This window comes from Akanthomyces muscarius, chromosome 3 (assembly GCF_028009165.1).
Source record: "Akanthomyces muscarius strain Ve6 chromosome 3, whole genome shotgun sequence".
Classification (NCBI taxonomy): Eukaryota; Fungi; Ascomycota; class Sordariomycetes; order Hypocreales; family Cordycipitaceae; genus Akanthomyces; species Akanthomyces muscarius.
This window is the reverse complement of record NC_079243.1, coordinates 4,927,108-4,950,289: the sequence shown is the minus strand read 5'-3', so window position 1 is coordinate 4,950,289 and position 23,182 is coordinate 4,927,108. Positions and strand designations below refer to the sequence as shown.

At 53.9% G+C, this 23,182-nt stretch overlaps 6 protein-coding genes across 6 annotated transcripts; 2 read left to right on the top strand and 4 right to left on the bottom strand.

Annotated features, from left to right (window-relative positions):
• Positions 1–43: 43 nt before the first annotated feature.
• Positions 44–1,788, bottom strand: LMH87_003049 (uncharacterized protein; the record flags this gene model as incomplete). The annotated part of the gene is made up of 4 exons (XM_056194605.1): positions 44–301; positions 362–417; positions 699–878; positions 1,752–1,788. 4 exons carry the CDS (start codon positions 1,786–1,788, stop codon positions 44–46), a joined length of 531 nt encoding a protein of 176 aa, XP_056051526.1.
• Positions 1,789–3,242: 1,454 nt separating this feature from the next.
• Positions 3,243–4,880, top strand: LMH87_003048 (uncharacterized protein; the record flags this gene model as incomplete). Its single annotated transcript, XM_056194604.1, has 7 exons — positions 3,243–3,327; positions 3,426–3,519; positions 3,674–3,760; positions 4,361–4,438; positions 4,518–4,694; positions 4,754–4,771; positions 4,847–4,880. 7 exons carry the CDS (start codon positions 3,243–3,245, stop codon positions 4,878–4,880), a joined length of 573 nt encoding a protein of 190 aa, XP_056051525.1.
• Positions 4,881–5,890: 1,010 nt separating this feature from the next.
• On the bottom strand, positions 5,891–6,161 carry LMH87_003047 (uncharacterized protein; the record flags this gene model as incomplete). Its single annotated transcript, XM_056194603.1, has 2 exons — positions 5,891–6,045; positions 6,107–6,161. 2 exons carry the CDS (start codon positions 6,159–6,161, stop codon positions 5,891–5,893), a joined length of 210 nt encoding a protein of 69 aa, XP_056051524.1.
• Positions 6,162–13,693: 7,532 nt separating this feature from the next.
• LMH87_003046 (uncharacterized protein) lies at positions 13,694–16,334 on the bottom strand (the record flags this gene model as incomplete). The annotated part of the gene is made up of 3 exons (XM_056194601.1): positions 13,694–14,420; positions 14,467–16,136; positions 16,188–16,334. The coding sequence occupies 3 exons, from the start codon at positions 16,332–16,334 to the stop codon at positions 13,694–13,696; spliced, it is 2,544 nt and encodes an 847-aa protein (XP_056051523.1).
• A 126-nt stretch (positions 16,335–16,460) lies between these two features.
• Positions 16,461–20,393, top strand: LMH87_003045 (uncharacterized protein; the record flags this gene model as incomplete). The annotated part of the gene is made up of 7 exons (XM_056194602.1): positions 16,461–16,468; positions 16,810–16,814; positions 16,935–16,954; positions 17,001–17,024; positions 17,105–17,877; positions 17,928–20,145; positions 20,211–20,393. The coding sequence occupies 7 exons, from the start codon at positions 16,461–16,463 to the stop codon at positions 20,391–20,393; spliced, it is 3,231 nt and encodes a 1,076-aa protein (XP_056051522.1).
• Positions 20,394–20,680: 287 nt separating this feature from the next.
• Positions 20,681–22,161, bottom strand: LMH87_003044 (uncharacterized protein; the record flags this gene model as incomplete). The annotated part of the gene is made up of 2 exons (XM_056194600.1): positions 20,681–22,033; positions 22,147–22,161. The coding sequence occupies 2 exons, from the start codon at positions 22,159–22,161 to the stop codon at positions 20,681–20,683; spliced, it is 1,368 nt and encodes a 455-aa protein (XP_056051521.1).
• Positions 22,162–23,182: the final 1,021 nt, after the last annotated feature.

Genomic DNA, 23,182 nt, shown 5'->3' with positions numbered 1-23,182 from the left:
TAAGCGGCCTCTATGCAAGTGTCGTCATCTATGAATGGCGGGCCTAGGAGACGACGGCGTGCATGTTGGAGTGTGACGAGCGAGAGGACGAGACGGTTGCACAGGGCGGCGAGGGCGAGGTCGAGAGGTTAATAAGTGCCGGGAGCAGAGCAGGAGAGCTTGTAGCAAGTCTCGTGGGCTCGGCGCTGCAGGTTGGTGTCTGGATGGAGATGCGCTGGCGCAAGACAGAGACAGGCAACAGCTTGGAAGCGGGTCCGCCGAGGTGTGGTGTGGTTGAAGAGCAGCTGGCGCAAGCTTGATACTGTTGAAGCTATCAGTACCGTTCTGGATGCATGCAGGCAGAGATGCAGCAAGCAGATACCTTATGCAGTCGAGAGCGTTGGGTGTGGCGGCGGGCGCGTGGTACGGGAGCGGGAGCTAGAGCACCAAGGATGGGCAGTCGTCGATCTGGGGAGTCGGCGCTTTCCAGTGCAGGCGTCGTCAGGCGAGGGAGGCAGCGACCACGTCAATTGTGGGCGATGTGCAGTATGCAGGTTGGGTGCCTGTCGTCGTCGAGGTGGGCGTGGGCGTGGGCTTTGGCGTGGGCGTTTCTGCAGGCGCAGTAAATGATGCCAGCAGGATACGACGTGGACGAGGCCGGGGTTCAAGCTGGGCCTTCTTCTCGGCGCGACTGGCGTGACAGGAAACACAAGACGGACCGTGGCGTTGCAGTCGTACAGCAGCGTCAATGACAGGTTTGGAGAAGCCGTGTGGTTGTTCAAGATGGCCGATGCTGCTGGAGGTATCACGGCTTTGCGTAGTTGGGGGCGTCGCTGTAGTGAGGGTAGCAGAAGTCGCGGGACGGAGGCAGTCTAGATGTGCAATCTGCGCGGCAGATGCTGATACAGTTCGAAAAGGGTCGTTACTCGTCGTGAACAAGAAGAATGATAAAATAAGGTAGTTTTGAAGAGGAAAACAAACGCAAGTCGGTAGTCGAAAAGAGAGTTGGAGGCGGGTTGGCCAAGGTCTGTGTCTGTGTGGGCGGTGGATGATGAAGTACTTGCTGTCGTGGTGGAGGGTGGCTCTAGGACAGCGCCGTCAGGACAGACAGGGCAGGATAGGTAGGTAATTTAGGATGAGTGACTTTGCAGCCAGCGAAGAGAAAGAAAAAACCTTTTGAGTCAAAGGCAGCCAGCCGGCCCTCCGAGTTGCGGTGCGGAGTCGCTAGGCCGGGGGAGGGGGGAGGGGTGTGTTTTTTTTCTTCTTCTTTTCTTTCCATTTCTATTTTTCTGCCCTTTTTTTGCGGCCAAAGAATGTGGCCAGGGCTAGAGGGAGAGGCGTGTGGAATGAAGGCAGCCGTGTATCTAGCGTGGCCTGACGGGACGGAGAACGGCTGGCAAGCTGCAGCAGGAAATGGAAAGGAAAAGGAAAAGGAGTCGTACACTGGCAGTACTGGTACAGGTACTTGCCGCCACGACAAGAGGTACACTTTTCATTTTCACAGGGGCTAACCCGCCTGTATTGGTGACTGGTAGCGGCACAGACCCAGGCACACCACCTCCCTGGGACAGAAGCCCGAGAGGGTGGTGTGCTGGAACTTTGGCCGACTTGGTGGGCTGCTTCGCTGTAATGGAGGGTCGCCAGTGCTGAAGCTGCCGTTTCTTCCTCGCTGCCTCCTCTGAGGCCCTTTGCTGTCGCAGGCTGCCGTGTCTGGCCACTCACTGTAAGGTACCCAGCCTGCGCCGAGGGATGCTGGACAGCTCTGTCTGTACCTGCAATCATCATGTTGTTTGCTGCAGCAAAGAACATTGTCAACAACACGACTCCAATGCGTCGCTCCATCGTGCTGACTCTCAATTGCAAGATAGACCGCCCGTTCACCAATAGCCAAAATATCCACCATCCAATCAAAGCCACACCATCAACCACACCTCACCACACCTCACCACCCGCCCAGCTCGTCGTCCGCCGGCTTACCAACACGGCCACGACACTGTCCACATGAGCACCAAGACGCGGTGTGGCAGGCTGGCAGCGCCGGCACCAGGAGGCGTAGCCTGTAGCCAATTCGAGGTGACGGTCAGCAATCGACTAATACCATCGCTCTATTGGCCGTCAACGTCTTACTCTTACGACGGCTGTTTCTGTCCGCTGGCAACGGATGCCCCAGACACTCGCCTCGTCCTCTTGCAGCTTGCAGTTCGCTGGCTAATAACCTAGCTTACCTTTCTTAGCCCTATATCGAAGGAGCATTATTGTAGCCGCCAACCATACACTAGACAAAACAGCCGCTGCATCTCGAGACCAGGCCCTGCTGGTGCAGCTCTGCCCAACGCTGCTGCTCTTGGGCTGCTCTTCGACATATGACTCTATCCAGGCCGACTGGAATTAAGCTCCGCGTCAACCATGTCGTCGCACGTATCATCTACAATGATAACCCTGCTCTCTCGAGTCAAGATGGCCGACCGAGCGACCTCTACCAGCTCACACCCCGGCTAGCCTCTCCCTGCAATCCAACCAACCGGCTGGCACCTCGAGGTACTGCCGAGCAGAGAAAAACACACTGATGCACGCAGTTGACCATCGACACTCATCAGTGAACGAGGAGACAGGGACTTGCGAAATGGGGCCACCAGGCTCCTGGCGGGGCACCGCAAGGCACAATGACGACGGATGAGCTGGGGCAAGCATGCACACACCTGCTGCCGCTGGGTCGCTAGCATGATCCCCCGGGCCCTAAAACGAAGAACTGGCGAGCTTCAGCATGAGCAAGGTCTTGGCAAAATGACACTGAGCCCGTCCGTTTCGCCAAGCGGAGTGCAAGAGTACCAGTATTCTCTCTCCGGTCTAGTCTACTTGCTGTCATGTCGCGACAATCTTGGCCTTTTCTCGCCGGCCTGTAGGAACCACGAACACCTCCACACACAATTGACAGCCAACACGCAGGGACAGGGGACTCACAAAAGTCTTTCCCGCTGCTTCCTTTGTCCAGCGCTTTGTCCGAATAGCTGGGACACTAACAACAGCCTAGCCAGATGCGCCGACGACACAAAAGCAAATACAACAGGGTAACACCTGCTTCTCGCTACAGCCCCCCAGATTGGATGTGGCTTGCCCCCAAAAACAAGAAGCAAAGCTGTCAAAGCCACTCAGGGTCAATGTGCCCTGCCTGCTTCGTATTCTGACAGGGAACTGGTGTCTATTCTGGTCGGGTTTCTATTCCGGTCGGGTTTCTTACATGCAAACCGGCCGCAATAGTTGTCATGCTATTATTACAGACGGCCTCGGACTCTGTAATAACCTTGACGCCGCCTAAAAAGGGGGCGGTCAAGGCTTTGCCATTGTGTTGTTCGTGTCTGTCCGCGTCGCTCTGCCTTGGTGCCAGCTGCCCAGCTAGCTCCCCTTTCCCACACCCCCCCCTCGACCACTAACTTGGTACTAACTAGGCTTCAGCCCAGCTCAGCCCATTTCCCAGCTGTTTGGGTTGCGCTCCCAGGCTCTTGGAGAGGAGGGGGGACGCCGATGGGGCTCGGATCTGAGGTGAGATCTGCCATTCGCTGCCCTGGCACAGCAGGAAGCAACCAGGAAGAAAAAGAAACAAAACCACCGTGCCTGAATGGCTGCGATGATTTCTGAGCTGTCGCATTTCGACTAGGTATTCCGTGCACTAACACACCTCTCTACTCCTTTGCAGAGAAAAAAGACCGACCACCAGCCGACTTCGGTCGCGAAATCACCACCACCAAGTCGGTGAACCATTCCTAGGGGGGCTTGGAAAGGGGTGTGTTGGATGAGGCGGTCGGCGGTCGGCGGCTCTTGTCGGTTTTTTTTTTTTTTTTTTTTTTTGCCACCTTAATTTCGTGATCAGCGGTCTGTCCATTCTCTCGAATATGTGAGTGACTCTCCCCTTTCCTTACTAACGAGTTTCGGCTGGGGCACAATGAGCCGTTCCTCGCCAGCGCAAAGTCTATATAATGATCTTCGCCAAAACGACGTCACCTTGTCGCTAGACCAGCCCCCTGGGAATCTGGGGAAGCTGAAGAGAAAAATGAGTGATGGAAGCTGGCGACTGAGACAACGCCAAACAAGCACAAAGGGAGCGCGCAGCAGGTACATTTCTGCCCATCATTATCCCTGCGGCCCTTTTCATGATTTCACGGAAGATCCAAACAAAGAAGACTACTCAAGACTCGGAGATTGGCGAAGTGGTCACCTGCCAGGGGCGTGTCTGCATGCCACGCAGCATACAAGGGCCTGCAGGAGGTGATGCTGCACGTCGATATTTTTGGCCGTTCTCCTTTGCCCGATTATGTACGTCGTGTAACAAGACCTTGGCGTCAGAAACAAAACAAAAAAAACAAGGCTCGTTGGGCACTTGCAGGATGGATCTGGCGATGCTGCAGTTGGCCCCTGTCGGGCGGCGCACACCGACAGAGCCCTTGTCTGTGTATCCGTACCAGTAAGTTCTGTACGAGTGACGTCTGCACAGCTTGGTCCTGTCTGTCTTACATGGCATGGGTGTCGAGGCCCTGGACAAGAGCCTCATCCGTCCGTCCTTGCCAGACCCTAGTACCCGAGCCGCTGCTGTGCGAGTCGCCTCTTCTCGATGGCCAGCTTGCAGCAAAGCTGCTTCTTCGTTTCATCTTATTTATCATTGTTGACATGGAGCACCCAAGGGAAGCTTTTTTGCTGGAGCTACGTCCCACTGGAGCTCTGTACGAAACAGTAGCTCTGCAGCTCACCCGCCCGTCTGACCGTCCAGCTACTGATACAGGCGTGGCCCCTTGTACCGGTACTTCCGTCCTTGCCGGTGGAGACGTCTCTTCTGCCATCTTTCGCCCTTGGCTCATGTTCAAACCAAAAACAGCAAGAATTTTATGTGGAGTCTTATTGCTACTTAGCTCCTGAGCTACCTTGGTTTGAAGTGCTGCCGTGTCGGTTGGCTCATCCGGGCTGGCGCATGAAAAGGCGGGCGTCGCAATACAATGCCGCTGTCTGTCAGTCAGTCAGGAAAGGAAAAAGCTCTGGATTTGCCTTTTCGGCCACTTTCCAGCGCCAGTTCCCAATCTGGACACGCGTTCGATCTCCTTGCAAAGGGCCTAGTGTCGTCCAATTTTGGCCGCGTGTTACTGGTCGCTTTCTGACTGTGGCTTTTTTCGCTGGTCTTGACTGGTCTTTTCCCACAGGCCCATGTCAACCACTTACTGCTACATCGGGGTTAGAAATTTTTTATGTTTATTTTTGCACAGGGTTTTAAAAAAAGAAACACGATGGCTTGGGTGGGCGCACGCCATAAAGCGGACTCTGACAAGTGCTAGCTTGGTGTTACTGACTGAACTTATTTCAAGAGGCTCAAATGCCTCGTAAGATGACGAAGAATGATATTTCAACACGATGAGTGCAGAGCTGATGTCAAGGCTCCGAAGAATGTCGCGACACCACGTACTTGGGCAGAGCCCCGCGGCACACATGTCTCACGCAAAGGCCCTACGCATCTATTCGTTGCACTATTGAGTACGTGTCTGAGATTCTGCTCGGCCCAAGGTCTTTTGCATTCTCAGGCTTGAACATTTCAGCCCCTGTCGCGTCCTTGAATTTTCCTGCACTCGACTATCACTACAGATTACGGTTGCACGACTGGGCGACAATACAAGTCCGGCTCAGTGTGTGTTGTGCGTCCCGCCCGTTTAGTGCCAGCCCCCTTGCTAGTGACAAAAAGGCTTTTGCGCTGGGAATACCAAGCGAGTCCATTATGAGGTCATCAGGCGTCGTGTTTTTATTTCCTGACGCCCGAGTCCCACCTTGGCACTTGAAACGAGGAAGAACTACGGACACGCACGAGTGAATAAATTTCGCAGTTTTGGTGGTTGTACGAAAAAGCCAACAGGCGTTTCGAAACGGCAGAAACAAACTATGGGAATGTAGCTGAAGAATGGTGGCAAAAAGCCATCGGACTCTTTGAAAAATATGGATTTCTGTCCTCTGCTAACTTTTTAGATGGCAGTGGTTGGATGGTTTCAAGTGGTGTGATGCGCCGCCGCGCGTTGTAACTTGGGTGCTTGGTTACTAGTAACGTTAGAGGAGGAGGAGGGGAGGAGGGGAGGGGCAGCCACCGGACGGAACTTACCTACCAGTAACAACGTATTGTAACTGGTCGCGAAGGGATAGGCGGCTCTAAGCATTGCACTGAGATTGCGCATGTCGTCATAAGGACCACAGCACCAGGAGGACAAAATGAAGGAAGGCTCATTAATAATACAGCCAGACAAAGACACGACGGTCTGGGTGCTGGCGAGAGAGCACGTGCGTTGTCGTTGTATCCGGCAGGCAGTTTATTGGTCCAGAAAAAAAGGACGTTTCGTTTCTTGTTTATTAACTCTTTTGATTAATTGGCATGACGAGTTCCGGGCGCAAAACAGAAACATTGTCGCATGTTGCAGAGCCTCTCGCCAACATGTGTGTACCTCTTGGCCGCCCTCACAACAAAAGCAGGTAGGTACTTGCTACTGCTACCAGTACAGCAGCCTACTGGGTCCAGTACAGCGCTCTGCCCACTGGGACTCCCCTACAACAACCTCCACAAGCACAAAGCCCCAAATGCCAGGCTGGCTAGCGCCTGTACCCGGGCGTTCTTGGCAGTGCATCATCCCTTGAAGCCAGAGCCAGAGCCAAAGCCAGACAGAGCCAGAGCCAGAGTCCAGCGCACCCCCTCCCTCGCAGCCTGTCTCGTATTCTCCGTCAGCCTTCTTTTTTTTTTTTTTTTTTTTTTTTTTCTTGCATCAATTAAACTCTCGCGCAATGAAATTAAAAGTTCGTATTCCGGTTTCCGAAAATAATGCCTGCATCGTTATTGTTGTCGTTGCTGCCGTTGTTGTCTGTGCATTGACGCGACTGGCTGCGCACGCGAGCTAACCATCTATCCCTTACCCTTTCACCACCAACACCATGCACATTAACTTGCAACAGTCGCGACAAGTCCCGCTAGCATCAAGTGCATTCGCTAGTCAATGTAAACCAGTCATGACGGCGTCAATGACCCTTTGGCCTTTTCCTCCGATCAAATCACAGCTCTCTACTCAGCTGCGGCGTCAAACCTTCGTCTCCTCTCTTTGATGGACAAGGCGACCATGGTCCCCTCAATAACTCCTCCATGCAACGCAAACTAAAACTGTCTCTTTCTGTCTTCAATGCGGGGTTGGGCTGAATTTGCCGACCCCCGGCCCCATTGATAACTTCCGCAGCCTCTTCTTCTGCGCCTTGCTATTACTGGCAATGCATTCGAACGGAGTACGTGGCTTGGGCTTTTCTGCAGTTGGTCCAAAATTGGCTTGCTTGCTTGCTCGGCAAATCAGTTCGTTCCAAGCAAAAGCTCTAATTCTTTCCTTGCCCCAATCTTGTCCGCGTGACACCTTCCCCTCGCAAAGGAGCAGATGGCCCGAACCCTCCGAACGATCCAGCAACGTTCTCATTCACCCTCGCAGCCCATGGTGCATGTCGCAATATTTACCAAATGGGGGCACTGATTCGTAAACTTGTCATGTAGATTGACTTGCCGTTGCAACAAGTTACACCATTGGGGTGCCCACTGGAGAGGTGTCGTCGTCGCAGGGCGGCGCCCAGCCCACCGCCGTGACAGCCTGATGCGATACACGCTCGTGCCAGACTACGACCAATTCTCACCTTCCGAGTCACCAGAAGCCGAATCTAAACATAGGACACTCTGTAAAATCCACGGTTGTTCTGCCTAAATGACTGCTTTTATTACCCAAGGGTATTGGCGCCTGCCATGTCAATGCCACCTTTGCCCTTTTACTCGACCGTTACAGAGATGGACATGGCCCTCCACATCATCCCGAGTATCAAACAAGGGATCGCCAAACACCCTGCTCTCTCCACCACAGTCTCTCTCGACCTTCCAACCTTGCTAGTCAACCAATGCGCCCTTTTCTTCTCGACCTTCCAGAAGGTCTTTTGCTCCGCTGCCTGAAGAGGCGCGGGTGCGCGCACTGCGCCATGCGGCTCCGCCAGGCTGATGGATATCCTTGTTCAGACCGCCTGCAACGTCTCCATGTGGCGGTTTACCGGTTGTTTCAACGCCTTTTGCATCAATCATGCCTCGCGTCCCCTCGTGGCGGGCCGTTCGTCTCGCCAGTGACTCGTCTAGGCCATGTATCATCAGGTGTAGATTAAAAAAAAAGCGCACCGGCAAAATTGCGAGCGGCACCATGCGAAACAACAAGGCGGTAACCTCGACATGAGGAAACTCCATGCAGGTAGCTCTACCGACGGGCAGTGATCCTTCTCAGGCCTGTACCATGCACGGAGCCGCCTCGGGCCCGTCCGATGCTGCTGTGTGTCATGCAGCTCGTCGCAGCTTGCATAGCATGCATGGTGCAGGGCAGCCGTTGCGCCTCCTCCTCGCCCGTGCATTGGTCCCGGCTGAGCGAATTGTCTGGCATCATTCTCCGTCTATAAGCTTAACACGGCAACTCTGACGCGTTGTATCGGAGGCATTGCATTCAATGGGAAGCGTGTCAAGCTCATATGCCGTATTAATATGCCATAATAACAAGCTCCGAGGTACTATCAGCGCACATCACCGGCGGTGGCAAAACACAAGCTTGTGCCAGCGAAACGCTCCCGCCTCCTGTGCCCAATCCGAGCTGCGCACTGCAAGTTGGCTTCTCTTTGGCACATACACCTTGGGGCTCCTCTCTGCTCCTTTTGCCTCGCATGTAATCCAGACAGACAGCGTGAGCTACGGTTACGACGCCCGCTCAGAAAACCACAAACAAAAGAGAGCACCTTTGTAGCGCTCGCGTGCCGACACATCCGTACCAAGCCTCCCAAAGAAGCAAGCCGCCGCTGCCAAGACGCGCCAGGGACCAGTCGTTTGGCAAGGAGCCTACCGAGCCAGCGGCGCTGGTGTCACGTCGTCCGCCTTTTCCGGCCGAAAGCTGTCCAGTGGTCTTTTAGAAAAGACGAGCAAAGGCGGTAAACAAGAGAGAAGCGCAATTGAGTCACGTTGCCAGGCCGAGGTCCGATTTCCAACTACCGCAATGGGCCTTGTCAATGTCCTGACCGCCCGAGGAGAATTCAGAAACAATAGGTCAGACGACGACGGTTAGCTTCGTCCCCTTTGTCTTGCCCTTCTCACAAAGTGATTCGAGCGCGGGCGGGCAGGCAGGCAGGCAGGCAGGCAGCGCAAGTGCTTGCTCGCGTGAACGAACCTGGTCCCAAACCACACCACAACTCACTACCCCAGATTACCAAAGACTAGAAGATGCAGCGCTACTGTATGTTTTGACCCTACTTTTTTTTTTGGCACTATTTTCATGCAGGCCCAGCCGCAGAAGACCAAAATTAAAAGAAAAAAGAACCTCGCAGGGAAATAACTCGTTCGCATGCACAATGGAGGGGGCGCGTGCATGAACAAGTTTCTTGTCTGTTCGCCGACCCCCCCCCTCCCTTCTCCCTTTGCCCTTGCAGGGCAGGACAAAAGCCCAGCGCTTACAGTTGACTTTTGGGGTGAATCCATGTAGCATCGTTTTTCTTTCTGCGCTGCTGCTGCTGCTGCTGCTGCGCCCGTTGCCAGTTTCGGCGCGCCGCAGAAACGGGCTCGGAAACTGCGTCTTGTCCCCCTTTCCGAGGCGGGAAAGATGGTGGTGGTGGCTTATCAGGCTGTCGTCACCGTTACCGAGGGTCTGTTCAAAAAAAAAAAAAATAAGACCACTACTCATCAAACAACTCTATGCGAAACACGCCTTGTTTGCACGGCCTCGGTCGTGTGATTTGCTTTCCATCAATCATCTTTCAGAACCAAAGAAGGACAGCACATTTGCACAATGTCATGTACTTCTATACCTTGCCAGCACAGGGCGTTTCAACGGTCACCAATGATCACTCCCCCCCTGGTCTAATTAGGTGGCGCCTGGCGCTCGCCGTCGACGCCTAGGTAGGCGTCATCTTACAGAAAATAGAATTGGGCGCAACCACATTGCCGTCCTATGACATGCCACTTACATGAGGCTATATAGGTATTTTTGCCTCCCTCTTCCGCTCCCATAGAGTCACTGTCGAGTATCAAGGCTAGTCCTACTACCATTACACCCGCGTCGCATCATGCATGATACCCGTTTCTTATCTCATGTGCTGACGGCCTTTGTGCTGTCTTGTCCACGGCCTTTCATGTCCGGATATCAGAAGCTTGCAGGCTAGCTTCAACCGGGGCCCTCGAGCTCCTCACTCTCCCTCCAAGACACGGTAGATGGACGACGGGGTCCGCGTCCATCCCATGCAGGTATTGGTCACCAGGCCATGTTCGGCCTCACTGCCGCCTTGTGTGCGTGGCTTGGCCCCGGTTCCGTCACAAAAAAAAGGCCGGCCGGGGCCAGTGATGCTTTCTGCAAGCCCTTTTTTCCCTACCCACTGTCGTTTACACGTGGCCGCGCCTCGTCCCGCGCCCTCGAAGACTTGAGGAACCCCCGTTGCCTATTCCCAGGACCATGATGGCGGAATTTCCTGGCGGCCGGCCCACGTATTCAGTTGCATTTTTCCTTTCCAGAAGAGCGAATTGTCATTTCTGACATCTGTTCCTCGGTCGTACTCGGCGGGCGGGAGAGGGGCGCTGGCACATCCAACCCCTCCGCCCACGGGTACGCCCGTTTCTAGCGCGCCCACGGCTGGCCTCATCCGCTTATTAGTTTGGTCTCTATTTTTTTTTTTTTTGGTGGAGGGCTTTACGTTTTCATCAGGCTCCAATGCAACGCCCCGCGTGGTGATGATGCTTCCCTGACTGGCCTCGTCAAAGACACACGTCAGACAGTCTTGGACTACTGAAAGCTATCATGACAGCGGATTTTCTTCCATAATTACGGCCAGTAGCGTCCCAACAAGAAAAAACCAAAGAAGCACACGCAAATCTGCATCGCATGCATGTATGTATGCGCTGCATCAGCATCATATATCACAATCCTTCCCGCCTTCTACTCCAGACAAGGGTCAGCCTCCTCCAGCTGAAGAAGAACCAAAGATGACCCTGTGAGCAGGCGCCATGCCAGCGTATAACCTTTTCCTCTTCTTCCACCGAAAACTGCAGACACCGGATAATTTTTATTTTCAGCCTCTGACACAAACATGTCTTGGTCACGTCTATCCCTGGGGCGGGCTTGTCCAACCTACGTGGCTCGAATGGCGATGCGTCGATTGGGCACAAATGTGCATCATCACGGAGCCCACAGCCTCGGGCTGCATTTTCGCCCCCGTTCAAACCGCAGATACCCCTCTTTCTCTTTCTCTCCTTGTCTCCTATGCAGCCTAGACCATGCATATGTCTTGCTCTTGCAGCATGCAGTCATGACGACAAATCGCCTCGAATCATCCATCATCCCCCTGCACCGCGAAAGCTTCCTATACCGTACTGAGAGTGGATTGCGTCCAAGGATACGAGACCAGGCGCTGGCCACAGCGACGTCCGGCTCATCTCTCTGCCTGATGTTTACATGACTTGTACAACTTCCCCGCACTTTTCAACCTTGCATTTTGGCTGCAATGCAGCTCTGTTCGTCTCTAGTCTTCTTCTTCCCTTGCTCATACTAGCACTGCGCAGGAAGAAACACGAAATGCACACGCCCCTCCTGTGCTTGAAGCGATGCTACTGCCTATGACGCCCTGCCCGTCGTTGTGTAAGCCCCGACAACAGGCGGGGTTGGGGCGTTCCAGGCCAAGGCAGTATAGCCGGCAAATGTACACGATAGCTTCGCATCGTCACGATCAGACATGAAAGAAATCCGTACATCATGATTGGTCGACTTGAGTCAATCAGTTCAGGTTGGACAGCTCAAGCGTGAGAGCGGCCCCGGTAAGCGTCCCAGTGGGACGCGAGGCTGAAGAGCAGGGTCTACCATGTAAGACTTTTGCGTCGTTGCGGCCGTCGCTCTGCTTCTAGATGCAGCAATTGTGACTAGGTGAATCGACAGCCAGGGGGAGCCCTGGTCAATTTATCAACAAGCCGCAATTGGCGACATCGTCTCTCCGCTAGCATCCATCTGGTTTCGGTAACGCTCTAGGGTATGGCCTCGTCCCAACTGGACATCCCAGGCGAAGGATGCGAGTGAGCATGACCGCCTTGTGACAGCAGGATCCAATTGAGATTAGCTCCTGCGTCAAACAATTCTGAGTGTATTTGTAGCTTCGTAGAGACTCGGACGCGCTCCTTGTGTCCCTCCGATCTTGGAAACGTAAAACTCCTAGTCGTGAGCTTGACTCGGCTATATTCGAAAGACCAGAGTCGCGTGCTCAATTCCCACGGCTGATGAAAAAAAGACAAGTATTTGCTCAAAGACTTTTTACAGCATTTCTATTGGCAATTAAAGCACAAATGTGCCATGTCTCGCCCGACATAACGCCGACCCCGGCACAGTCTCCCATGCAGCTCAACTCAAGCTGGTGCAACAGCGTGTCGAGCCATGGGGTGGCAATTACCCGTTTACTGTTAATCACCGTGTATCATTGACAAGCCTGCAAAAAGGACATGCCACCTATCACTTTTCGTGCAGCTAGCTGTTAATCTGCACTATGCAGCCCAGGCACAACCCTCATTTCCGCGACGCAGCTCGCCTCACGCAATAGCTCTGTGCACATATCTTCCGGGATCTCAAAGACGAGGGTTGTATTATGCAATGCAGGATTCACCTCTGTCCATCGACAAATTGTTACACAGATCGCGCATAGAGAGGTCAAGAAAACCGAGAGGTTTTCCTCGGAGCCCGGCGCGTCTTGCCCTGGCTCTTGTACAACACATGCGTCACACCCTCCCCTCCCCATCCATGTTTATCCCTCAAGGCAGCATTCGGCCAAAATCCCTGCAAAGTCTTGATGAGGGCCTGCATGCTCAGTATACAATCCACGTCGCGCTCCGTTGGGGGAGTGAGCCGCTACTGCACACACGGACAAAAAGACAAGGGTTTAAAAAATTTCTTCGGCCGTAGCATCCAAGCAAAACAAGTATCCCTCGTCCATCCATGCCTATCAATGGACCAGGGCAGCAGCATGTACTCTCCGCGTCCAACCTCGAATACCCGGCGCCTAAACTCTGTGCCTTTGCTAACGATACTCCCATCCTAAGGCCGACAGAGTTTCCATATTGCTCTTTCAGAGAAAGGAAACAAAAAACGCACACGTCACATCTCACGGCGCATGATCCGAAGAAACACAGAGGCAAACAACACACGTCACATTTTCACACAGGCGGCTTGCCGAACCATCATGGACAAAGTCCGGGAAGCCCGTGAATCAAATTTAGTTTTTTTACCACGGCTTTTCCCACCCCCCTTCCTAAAGAAGAGCCAATGCTGTGTAACACGAGCTGTCATCTGAGCTTGGGCAAACAAAAGACAGCGATGCGCCAAGCCAATGCGCCGCCGTTTCCGTCAGCCTCGTGTGACCTTATCCCTCTTGCTCTCCCGGGAGATGCATTTGTTTTGGGAAAGGATCAATGACCTAGAGAGGTGCATTCTTCTCGTCATGCTTGCACGGCCGAATGTGTGACACCGCAGTTGCAGTATCTTGCGCGCCTAGGCTCAACTGCCTCAACAAGTCTCAACCAAACACAACGTGCCATCGTGAAAACATCTATTCAAAATCAACAGTATTGGGAAGCCACACTGTCTCGGGGGTAATTAAGCGTACATCATCTCTTGTCCAAGAAATAGGTCTATGTGGAAAGTGGCTGCTTGGCACGAATCTCTCGAATCGTGTCCCTCGTTCTTGCATTCTCCTCAAAGCTCGCCTTGACCAGATCCACCACCTCATCAGCCGTAAAGTAGAGACTCAGCTCGCTGTCACACCAGAGATACTTGACCTCGTTCAGGTTGCTTTGCAGCACCTCGCTGAGGTACTTGAGACGCAGCCAGTTGGGCGCGTACTGCGCCGTCGCAGGCACCTCTTCCTCCGTGGGCGCCGTGTCGCCGAGCTTGCTAGGCAGGAATAGGTCGTCCAGCTCAGTCGCCACCGATATGAGCTTGGCAATGCTGTAGGCTTCGTCCTGGCCAATGGAGCTCATGTCCAGCACGTCGCCGATGAGGCGTGTAGCCAGCGTGTCCGCAAGTGATCCGATAGCCTGCGACCAGACAGATCGTGCGAGAATAGTCTCCCAGGTGCTAGCCATTGTTCGTATGCGGGTTGTCCCGCCTTCCACAGCTGCTTCCATTTCGTCCTGCTGGAGCAAGCTTTGGGAGTCGCCCAGCAGATCTTGCAGTACGGTCCGTTGAATGCTCATTTCGGCGGCGTAGCTCCGGTTCGCAAAGTTCTGCAATGTCTTGATGTCGTTGTCGAGGCGAAGCATAGCCTTTCCGCGCGGCGTCACGTCTTCGCGCTCCTTCCATTTAGCGCTGAATTCTCCAAGCTTTTCAGCCAGGTACATGGCATCATTATACAAATACCTGATGCTGTTAGAAGAAGCTTTGTACGAGCCTTTAGGAAACTTACATATTGCCGCCCACGCCGAGGGAGTAGTAATGAGGCGAGATTGCTCTGAAAAGTGCTAGAGCAAAGGTTGGAAGGCCAAAGAGACCAGGTGCTGTTCCCGCCACGAGGCTGTACTCTCCATCCTCCTTGGTTAGAGCGTTACCATCCTCCAGTATCGAGAAAATTAGCTCCAACACAGGCTCTGGCATGGAGGAGATGCTGTATGTTTCTTTGAGAATGAGCTCTCGTGTCTCATTAGCTTGTTGCCTAGGCTTTAGAGCAGCTTTGGCAGGCTTTGACTTGACACCAGAGTTCGGCTTTGAGCCCGGCTCAGCAGCTGCATCGTCACCCCACCCCCAAGCGTCGGCGCCATCGTCGTCTCCGGGCACGGCGTCGGCCTTTGTAGTATCTTGAGTTTCTTCTGTATCCTCGCCCCAACCAGCCCAGGCGTCGGCGCCGTCGTCATCTTCCATCGGCGTGTCTTCAGAGTCTTGCGCTACCTCTGCTGCTGGCTCATCCTCCTCCCAAGCATCGCCCCAGTTCTCATTCCAATCGGCAGTATCTGCTGCGGCGCCAGCGCCCGTGGTTGCAAGCTCCTTGCCTTCGGCAACAGTGACCATGTGCTTCTCAACCTTCTCAACCTGCTTGGGATCTCCAATGCCACCAGCGAGCCTCTTCCGTACACCGTCCAGGGCTGTGTCGCGACATTTGCCGAGCCACGTCATTGGTGCCTTTTCAGCCCACGTGGAGACTCGTTCCAGCCCCGTATATCCGCTGTCGTTTAACGCAGCGCAAAACTGTTGTGTTCTTTGAATGACGCTCTGGAACGTATCCATATTCTGAAGGGAAGAGGGAACGACAGAGTTGAGCCACTCGTCGATGAGCTTCGGCATCACGTCCGTAACCATTTGGCTGGAAAAATGGGGTAATAAATCGGCCGGCAGCTTCTTTGCAACAAACAAGAAAATTGTCTCGAGGTCTGTTAGCAGGCTGTCAATGGAATGGTCTGTTGGTCCAGAGAAGCTGAGCTCGTCGGCATTTGCTGAAATGCCCCTTAACGAGGTGGCGTGGTAGTCCATACGTGGCATGACGATGGATGTGTTGAGATTGTGCCACAGCTGTTCCAAACGCTCGTCCACCTCCTTGTATGCTTTGAGACCGATCGAAGCATCGGCAAGGGACATTTTGCCATCTTCGGATTTGTCGCGAATGGTTATCGTGCACGAGTCGACATCGACGTTGACCATGGACTTCCATATTTGGTTGAAGACTTGGTAGGTAGATGACTTTAGCTCAAAAGCACGAACATCGAGAAGTCGCATCACGCGACATGACCGTGCTGCATTGACTGTGTCTAAAGCGGCCCAGGACTCTTCTAGAAAGCTTAGAGATTGTAGTACGTGCCTCTCAGCAAGCGCCTGCTCGGCTTGATCAAGCAGCGCATTTACTCTCTTGATGCCGCGCAGGACTTGCTGCAGCTGCTGGCTGTACTGGACCTCGCGACTTATAAACTCGACCTTGTCTTCGGCATCGAGAATCGCCTCGCCCGACACATCAGGCGCCTCGGACTGGCGGGTAATTTCGTTTGCCATGGTCTTGGAGCGAATTATGTCTTCCTGTAGGGATTTCGCATTCTTGGCCCAGACACTGACATCGCCTTTTGTTTCTTCGTTTATTTGACGTATTTCGCCCTGTTAAATCGATCAGCCAGCGTTGCGCGTTGTGATAGCGGCGACGACTACCTCAAGTTGTACCCCTGCCTGGTTCAGGCTGTCGATTGCTGGTTGCAAGTCAATATCTGAGACGGCAGGCAGGGTGTCGGCATCTTCTGGAAATCGACCATTGAGAGCGAATGCCATGATGGCATCTCCAATCTTGACCGGGTCCATTGTGGCAGCCATATCGTTGGCTGTGGGCGAGAGTCTGTCAAGGAACCCAGCAGCTCCAACACCGCATAGAGCGTCACCTAGCTGGCAGTCTCTGAAAGTTGGGATTCGCTTCGTCTTGCGTCGTTTATGATGTCGTATGCATGGCCGCAGCCTCGATCGATAGCTATGGCGCTGCGCTGGCAGTTTGCTTGGTGGTCGGCATGTGCAAGCTGTCAATTTCAGGACAGCTTGTGAGGTCATCTAGCGGCCAGCCACGGAGCGCAAGCCACTGAATTGCCAGCGACGCCCGATTGCGTTTAGCGCCTTTTCTCTGGTCGCACGCTACGGACACACTGACACCCCACCATCTGCTTCATGTTGGAAATCAGTGATACGGATGCTGTGCAAGCTTGACTCACACACCTCACGCGCAGCAGGAAAACTCTTGCTGACGCTATTTGACGTTGATAGGCGTAGGTGTAAAGTGAAGATACAGTGACGGTACGTCGTTGCTCCCCCGTTCACTGCCATTTCTTGTGGCGGACGTTGTTTGCTACCCCGCCATACGCCGTACTGGTTCTTCACGTAAATAGCCCAGGCAGCTAACAGTTTTCACTACAGGCTACCACCGCGAGAAAAGCGTCGACAGCCTCTGCCTGAACGGGACGAACATATCGAAAATATTAGACATATATATACGTATATATAGAAGTACGTGCTGGCTAGCGTGCACATTGCTGGCGATGTCCTGCATGGACGAGTATGCATACCTAACTAACACTACCTCATAGACGATACAGCTCACGATGCCTTCCGAAAAGCACGAGTCTGGCTTCAAAAAAGTCCAAAGCTTCGACACTGACTATGCGCCGTGCACCATTACCCAATATGTCTCCGAGCGCAGTGGTATGCAGGTCGTCGTTGCCGATCGCCAAGGGCCCAAGGTCAACGGTTACTTTACCCTAGCCACCGAGATTCTCGACGACTCAGGCGCACCCCATACTCTGGAGCATCTGATTTTCCTTGGGTCCAAGAGCTACCCTTACAAGGGTCTCTTGGATAAGCTCTCCTCCCGTGCCTACGCCGGCACCAACGCCTGGACCGCGACCGATCACACTGCCTATACACTCGAAACTGCTGGTTGGGAAGGGTTCTCACAGATTCTGCCCCTATACCTCGAGCATGTCTTGCTTCCCACTCTGACTGATGAGGGTGTTGTAACGGAGGTCTGGCATATTGATGGAGAGGGTAACGATGCTGGTGTCGTTTACTCAGAGATGCAGAGCGTCGAGAACAATGGCCCAGAGATCATGGACATCAAGGCTCGTCGTCTCCTTTACAACAAGAACATCGGCTTCCGCTACGAGACTGGCGGCATGCCCGGTGCCCTGCGCGTTCTCACTGCCGACCGCATCCGCGAGTTCCACAAGGAGATGTACCAGCCCCGTAACCTGTGCGTGGTCATCGTTGGTGAGACGGACCACAATGACCTGCTGCAAAAACTGGACGATTTCGAGGAGAGAATCGCAGCTGATATTCCTGCTCTCAACACTCCGTACAAGAGGTAAGTCGAATTCTACTCTTATTCACACATGTCGTACTAAAACGGCACAGACCCTGGGTGGACTCTGAGCAGCCGCAGGCTTTGACGGAGACCATTGTCACGACGGCTGAGTTCCCGGACGATGACGAATCTATCGGCGAGGTTTTGGTTGGCTTTTTTGGTCCCAACTGTGTCGACCTCATTGCCTCATCTGCTCTCAACGTTATCCTCACCTATCTCTGCGGCTCATCCGTCGCAGTGATCGAAAACACTATGGTTGAAAAGGAAGAGCTGGCGAGCTCCGTCACATACTGGTGGGACTCTCGCCCCAACTCTGTCATCTGGCTACAGCCCACCGGTGTAGAGTCGGACAAGCTCGAGTTTGTGGAGAAGCGCCTGTTTGAGATTCTCAAGGACGTCGCCTCTAAGCCTCTAGATATGGAATACATGTCTGAGTGCATCAAGAGAGAGAAGCGACAGGTTAAGTACCACGCCGAGAACTCAGAGTCATTCTTCTCCACTAACATCATTACCGACTACCTCTTTGGTAAGCGTGATGGCTCTACGCTGAAGGACCTCGAGAGTCTGCAAGAATATGAGATTCTAGAGAAATGGACCGATCAGGACTGGCGCGACTTTATTAGCAAATGGTTCTTGGATGCTCATCACATCTCCATTCTCGGAAAGCCTTCTGTCGAGCTTGCGGAGAAGACAAAGAAGGTTGAAGAGGAACGTGTCGCGAAGCGCAAGGAGGAACTCGGCAAGGATGGACTAGAGAAGCTCGCCAAGAAGCTGAAGAGCGCCCAGGAAAAGAATGACCAGCCTATTCCACCCGAGGTCTTGGACCAATTTGGCGTTCCAGGCACAGACTCTATCCACTTCATCCAGTCTGACACGGCCCGCTCCGGCAAGGCCAAGGCGATTGGTGCTGGCACTGGCGCCACCCAAGGTGTCATCGATGCCGCACAAGCTGGAAAGCTGCCTCTGTTTATTCAGTTCGAGGATGTGCCAACCAACTTCGTCCATATTACCATTCACGTTGGCACCTCACAAGTGCCTGTCGAGCTGAAGCCTTTGATGCCCATCTTTTCTGACAACTTTTTCAACACCCACATCATGCGCGACGGTAAGCTTGTCAACTTTGAGCAAGTCGTCATGGAGCTGGAGCGCGACAGTGTTGGATACGGCCTCGGTTCCGCACGTTCGCTGGGTGAACCTGAAGGCCTCTCGATCCAGTTCCAGATTGAGCCTGAAAAGTACGCGGCCGCCGTGGAATGGATTCGAACCATGATGTTCGACTCTGTCTTTGACCCCACGAGACTCAAGGCGGCCGTCTCCAAGGCTCTCGCCGACATCCCCGAGGCCAAGCGCAACGGCCAGGGCATGGCTGCGGAGATTGATGCCGCCATCCACTTGGACCATTCGAGCGTGACCGTCGCCAAGCGCGTCCTGGTGCGCGCCGTCTACTTGAAGCGTCTCAAGAAGCTCCTCAAGAGCGACCCGGACAAGGTCGTGTCCTGGTTCAACAAGATCCGCACATCTCTCTTCACCTTTGAGAACCTCCGCTTCCTCGTCGCCGCGCGCATCGTCAAGCTGCCCGACCCCATCACGACCTGGGACAAGCTCGCCGCCGCCCTCGGCAGCGAGCCCAAGGACATGATTCCCATCCAGCCGCTGTCAGCGCTCCTAAACGATGAGGGCCGCCAGCCGGGCTCCGTTGGTGCCACCATTGTGCCCATGACCTCTCTCGACGGCTCCTTCAGCGTCAGCACCGGCGTCGGCCTGTCTTCGTACACCGACCCACGCCTACCCGCCATCATGGTCGCCATCAGTTACCTCGAGCAGGTTGAGGGACCACTGTGGGTGGCCGTCCGTGGTGCGGGCTACGCCTACGGCACGCACTTTTCCCGCAGCGTCGACGCCGGCCTGCTGTGCTACCGCGTGTACCGCTCGCCCGACGCGGCCAAGGCCATTACCGCCTCGCGCGAGGCCATCCGCAAGATTGCCGACGGCACCGTGCCCATCAACAAGCACCTGCTCGAGGGCAGCGTCTCCCAGATTGTCGTCATCTTTGCCGACGAACAGTCCACCATGCCCAGCGCTGCGCAGCAAAACTACGTGCAAAGCGTCGTGCGAGCGCTCCCCAAGGACTGGAGCCAGGAGCTTCTGCGCCGTGTGCGTGCCGTGACTGGGGAGGAGATCCAAGAGGCGATGACGAACATCATCCTGCCGTTGTTTGCCCCGGGCAAGAGCAACGTGACCATAACCTGCGCCAAGATTATGACCGAGGTACGTGTACATATGAAAAAAAAGATTGAAACAAGGACGAGCGTCAAACTAACGAGCTGCTACAGAACATGGAAACATCGATCAAGGCCATGGGGTACAAGGTGCAGACGCGGGAGCTCAGCGACTTTCACGACGATTATGGCCTGGAGGCGCCCGAGGGCGATGAGGACGAGGATGAAGATGAAGATGAAGATGATGATGACGAGGATGAAGACGACAAGGACGAGGATGAGTCTGAGGAAGAGTAGATGTCTTAAGTATTTGGAAACATGGACGTCGACATGACAATCGAAGAGAAATTGAATTAGAATTTTTTAGAGACGTAGCACAGCGTGAACAAGGTCAATCAAGAGTAAATATCGTGCTTGCACGCACCTGCGCACACAACACAGCATTGATTTTCAAGTCTTGCTCGGCTCCTTCATCCGCAGACCCTTTGCCTGTATACTACTAAGCAACGCCCTCCGTGCGCAACTTTTACAACAATTATACATTCATTTTCCAGAAGAAGCACAAATATCCTATCATTTTTGCTTCACAGCTCTTCGCGGCCAGAGGCCTTGACAACTTCGTCCTTCTCCTCGGCCACAACCTTGCGGTCGCTCTCCCAGTCAAGAGCCTTGAGGCGCTCCGACAGGTGGGGGTGGGAGTAGTGGTAGCTGGCGTACATCCAGTCGGCGTCCATGGTGCTGAGGTTCTGCTTGTGGAGCTTGATGAGGGCGGTGGACAGCTCCGACTTGAAGCCGAGGCCGAGGGCAAATTCGTCGGCCTCAAACTCGTGCTTGCGCGAGAGCGTGTTGAGGGCGAGCTGCAGGAGGGTGTCCATGGGGGAGAGGGCGTCAGAGAAGAGGATGAAGCCGATGACGATGGGGTGGACGCTGTGGAAGCCAAACGAGGCATACAGAGACTTGTTGTTGATGAAGACGGAGAAGAGACTGAAGATGTAGAGCAGGTTGACCTGGGAGATGCCAAAAAGGCGGGTGGTGTGGCCGAGCTTCCAGTGGCCGAGCTCGTGGGCAAGAATGGCGAGCACCTCGTCCGTCTCGCTCTTCTCGAGGAGGGTGTCGTAGATGACAATGTGCTTCTTCCAGGGGAGGCCGTAGAAGAAGGCGTTGGAGTGGGCGCTGCGCTTGCTGCCGTCAATGACGTACAGCTCCGAGAGGGGAAACTTGAACTTGTCGGCGAGGGCGTTGACCTTTGACTTGAGCTCGCCGTCCTCGAGCGGGGAGAGCTTGTTGAAGAGCGGCTGGATGAAGATGGGGTAGGCGGTGATGGCGAAGAGCTGGATGCCGGCGGCAAAGGCCCAGAGGTAAAAGACGAAACCGGTGCCCGTCTTTTGGATGATCTTGAGGAAGCCAGCGAGGATGGGCGGGACGACGACGGCGAGGATGAGGTTGGACTTGACCATGTCGGTAACGAAGAGGGCGGGGGTCTGCTTGTTGAAGCCGAACTTTTCCTCGAGGACAAACGTGCTGTAGAGCTTGGCGGGCAGGCCGAGCACCTGCTGGACGAGGATGAAGGACAGGACAAAGACGATGGAGTGGCTGATTTCGCCGCTGAAGCGCGCGGGCGCGAAGCGCAGCAGCCAGTCGCCGGTCAGCGACCACAGCTTGGGAAGGACATCAAAGTGGATAAAGGCAAAGTTTTGAATCTGGGACCAGAGACCGCTGACGAGGCTGAACTGGGCCTTGGCGCGGCCGTACGCCTGCGACTTGTCAAAGGTGTCCTGGGGAATCTCCTTGGCGAGGACGGCGGGCGGCTTGGGGGCCTGCAGGATGCGGTACTGGCGGAGCGTGAGGAGCGACTCGAAGACGTACTGGCCGATGGAGAAGCCGAGGATGAGCTTCTTCCACGGGAAAAGCGGGCGATCGAGGATCTGCGCGAGGCGCTGCGAGGGGTGCACGATGCCGTTAGCTTTGGGCATCACGCGATGGATGGCGGCCGCGGCGTGCCAGCAGACGCAAGTTGCATCAGCAGCATCGCGGGGGGAAGAGGGCTTACCTGAAGGAAATCCATAATGACGAGCGGGGCTAGCTAGGTAGCCGACGACGTCTGGACAGTGGTTTCTTGCAAAAGTGATTGTTGGTGAAGGATTGATGCTGTGGCGGCAGCTGGAGCTCCCTGATGAGCGTCGGCGCGGCGCGGCAGCAGGCCAGGGTGTCCACTTGGTTGTGGTGTGTTCCTGATTTCCCCACAGTATGACGTTGAGAGGCAGATGTATCACGATTCTTAAATGTGCAATTCTATTTCTGGATGATTTTTTTTATAAGAATATACATCTTGCAAAAATGAAGAAAATTTCTCTCCCGAGTATTGCTCTCCAGGGAGCGCAAATGTTGGTCACAGGTTGATGGTATCGCGATAGGATAACAACAGTATTGCGTTCTTATTCGTGGTGGTCAAGGTCTATGGTACATAAACTTGTTCGTGGCCACATTGCAGAATCGTACCAAGGAAGGAAAAATAAATAAAGGAAAGACAAAAGAGAAGAAGAAGAAGAAGGACAGATAGAGAGTATAAGAATAATAATAAAAGAACAAAATGTAAAAAATAAAGAGGATAAATAAGAGAAATAAGAAACAATATTCAATAGGGTAAGAGCAGACCGTAGATATAGCTACGCAGTAGTCACGCCTTACCGCTGCTGTCTCTTGTAAGGCAACTGATAACTACCTTAGGATAAAGCCACCTACCGCGGTGAGAAGTGGTCTAGCGCTATCGGGGCAAATCTTGGAGAGAAAAAAAGGTGCTCGGGATTACTATGATCCCAGAGCTGTTGGCCAACCCCAACGTACAAAAATGGGCCAATTAGTGATTCTGGCTAATGGGAGGGCCCCATTCAGGCCCCTGGCCAGTCACTGCCACCAGAAGTTGGGCAGGCTGCAACAACAAATCCTCTCTGTCTTGGCGTTCTTGTTACACCTTGCCCGTGAGCTCTGTATTTCGTAACTTCAGGCGATGTCCAGATTACTTCCATGTTTAAACATTACACGACTAAAATGGTGTCTCGCTTAATAGCTGACTCGTTGAGTGCTTG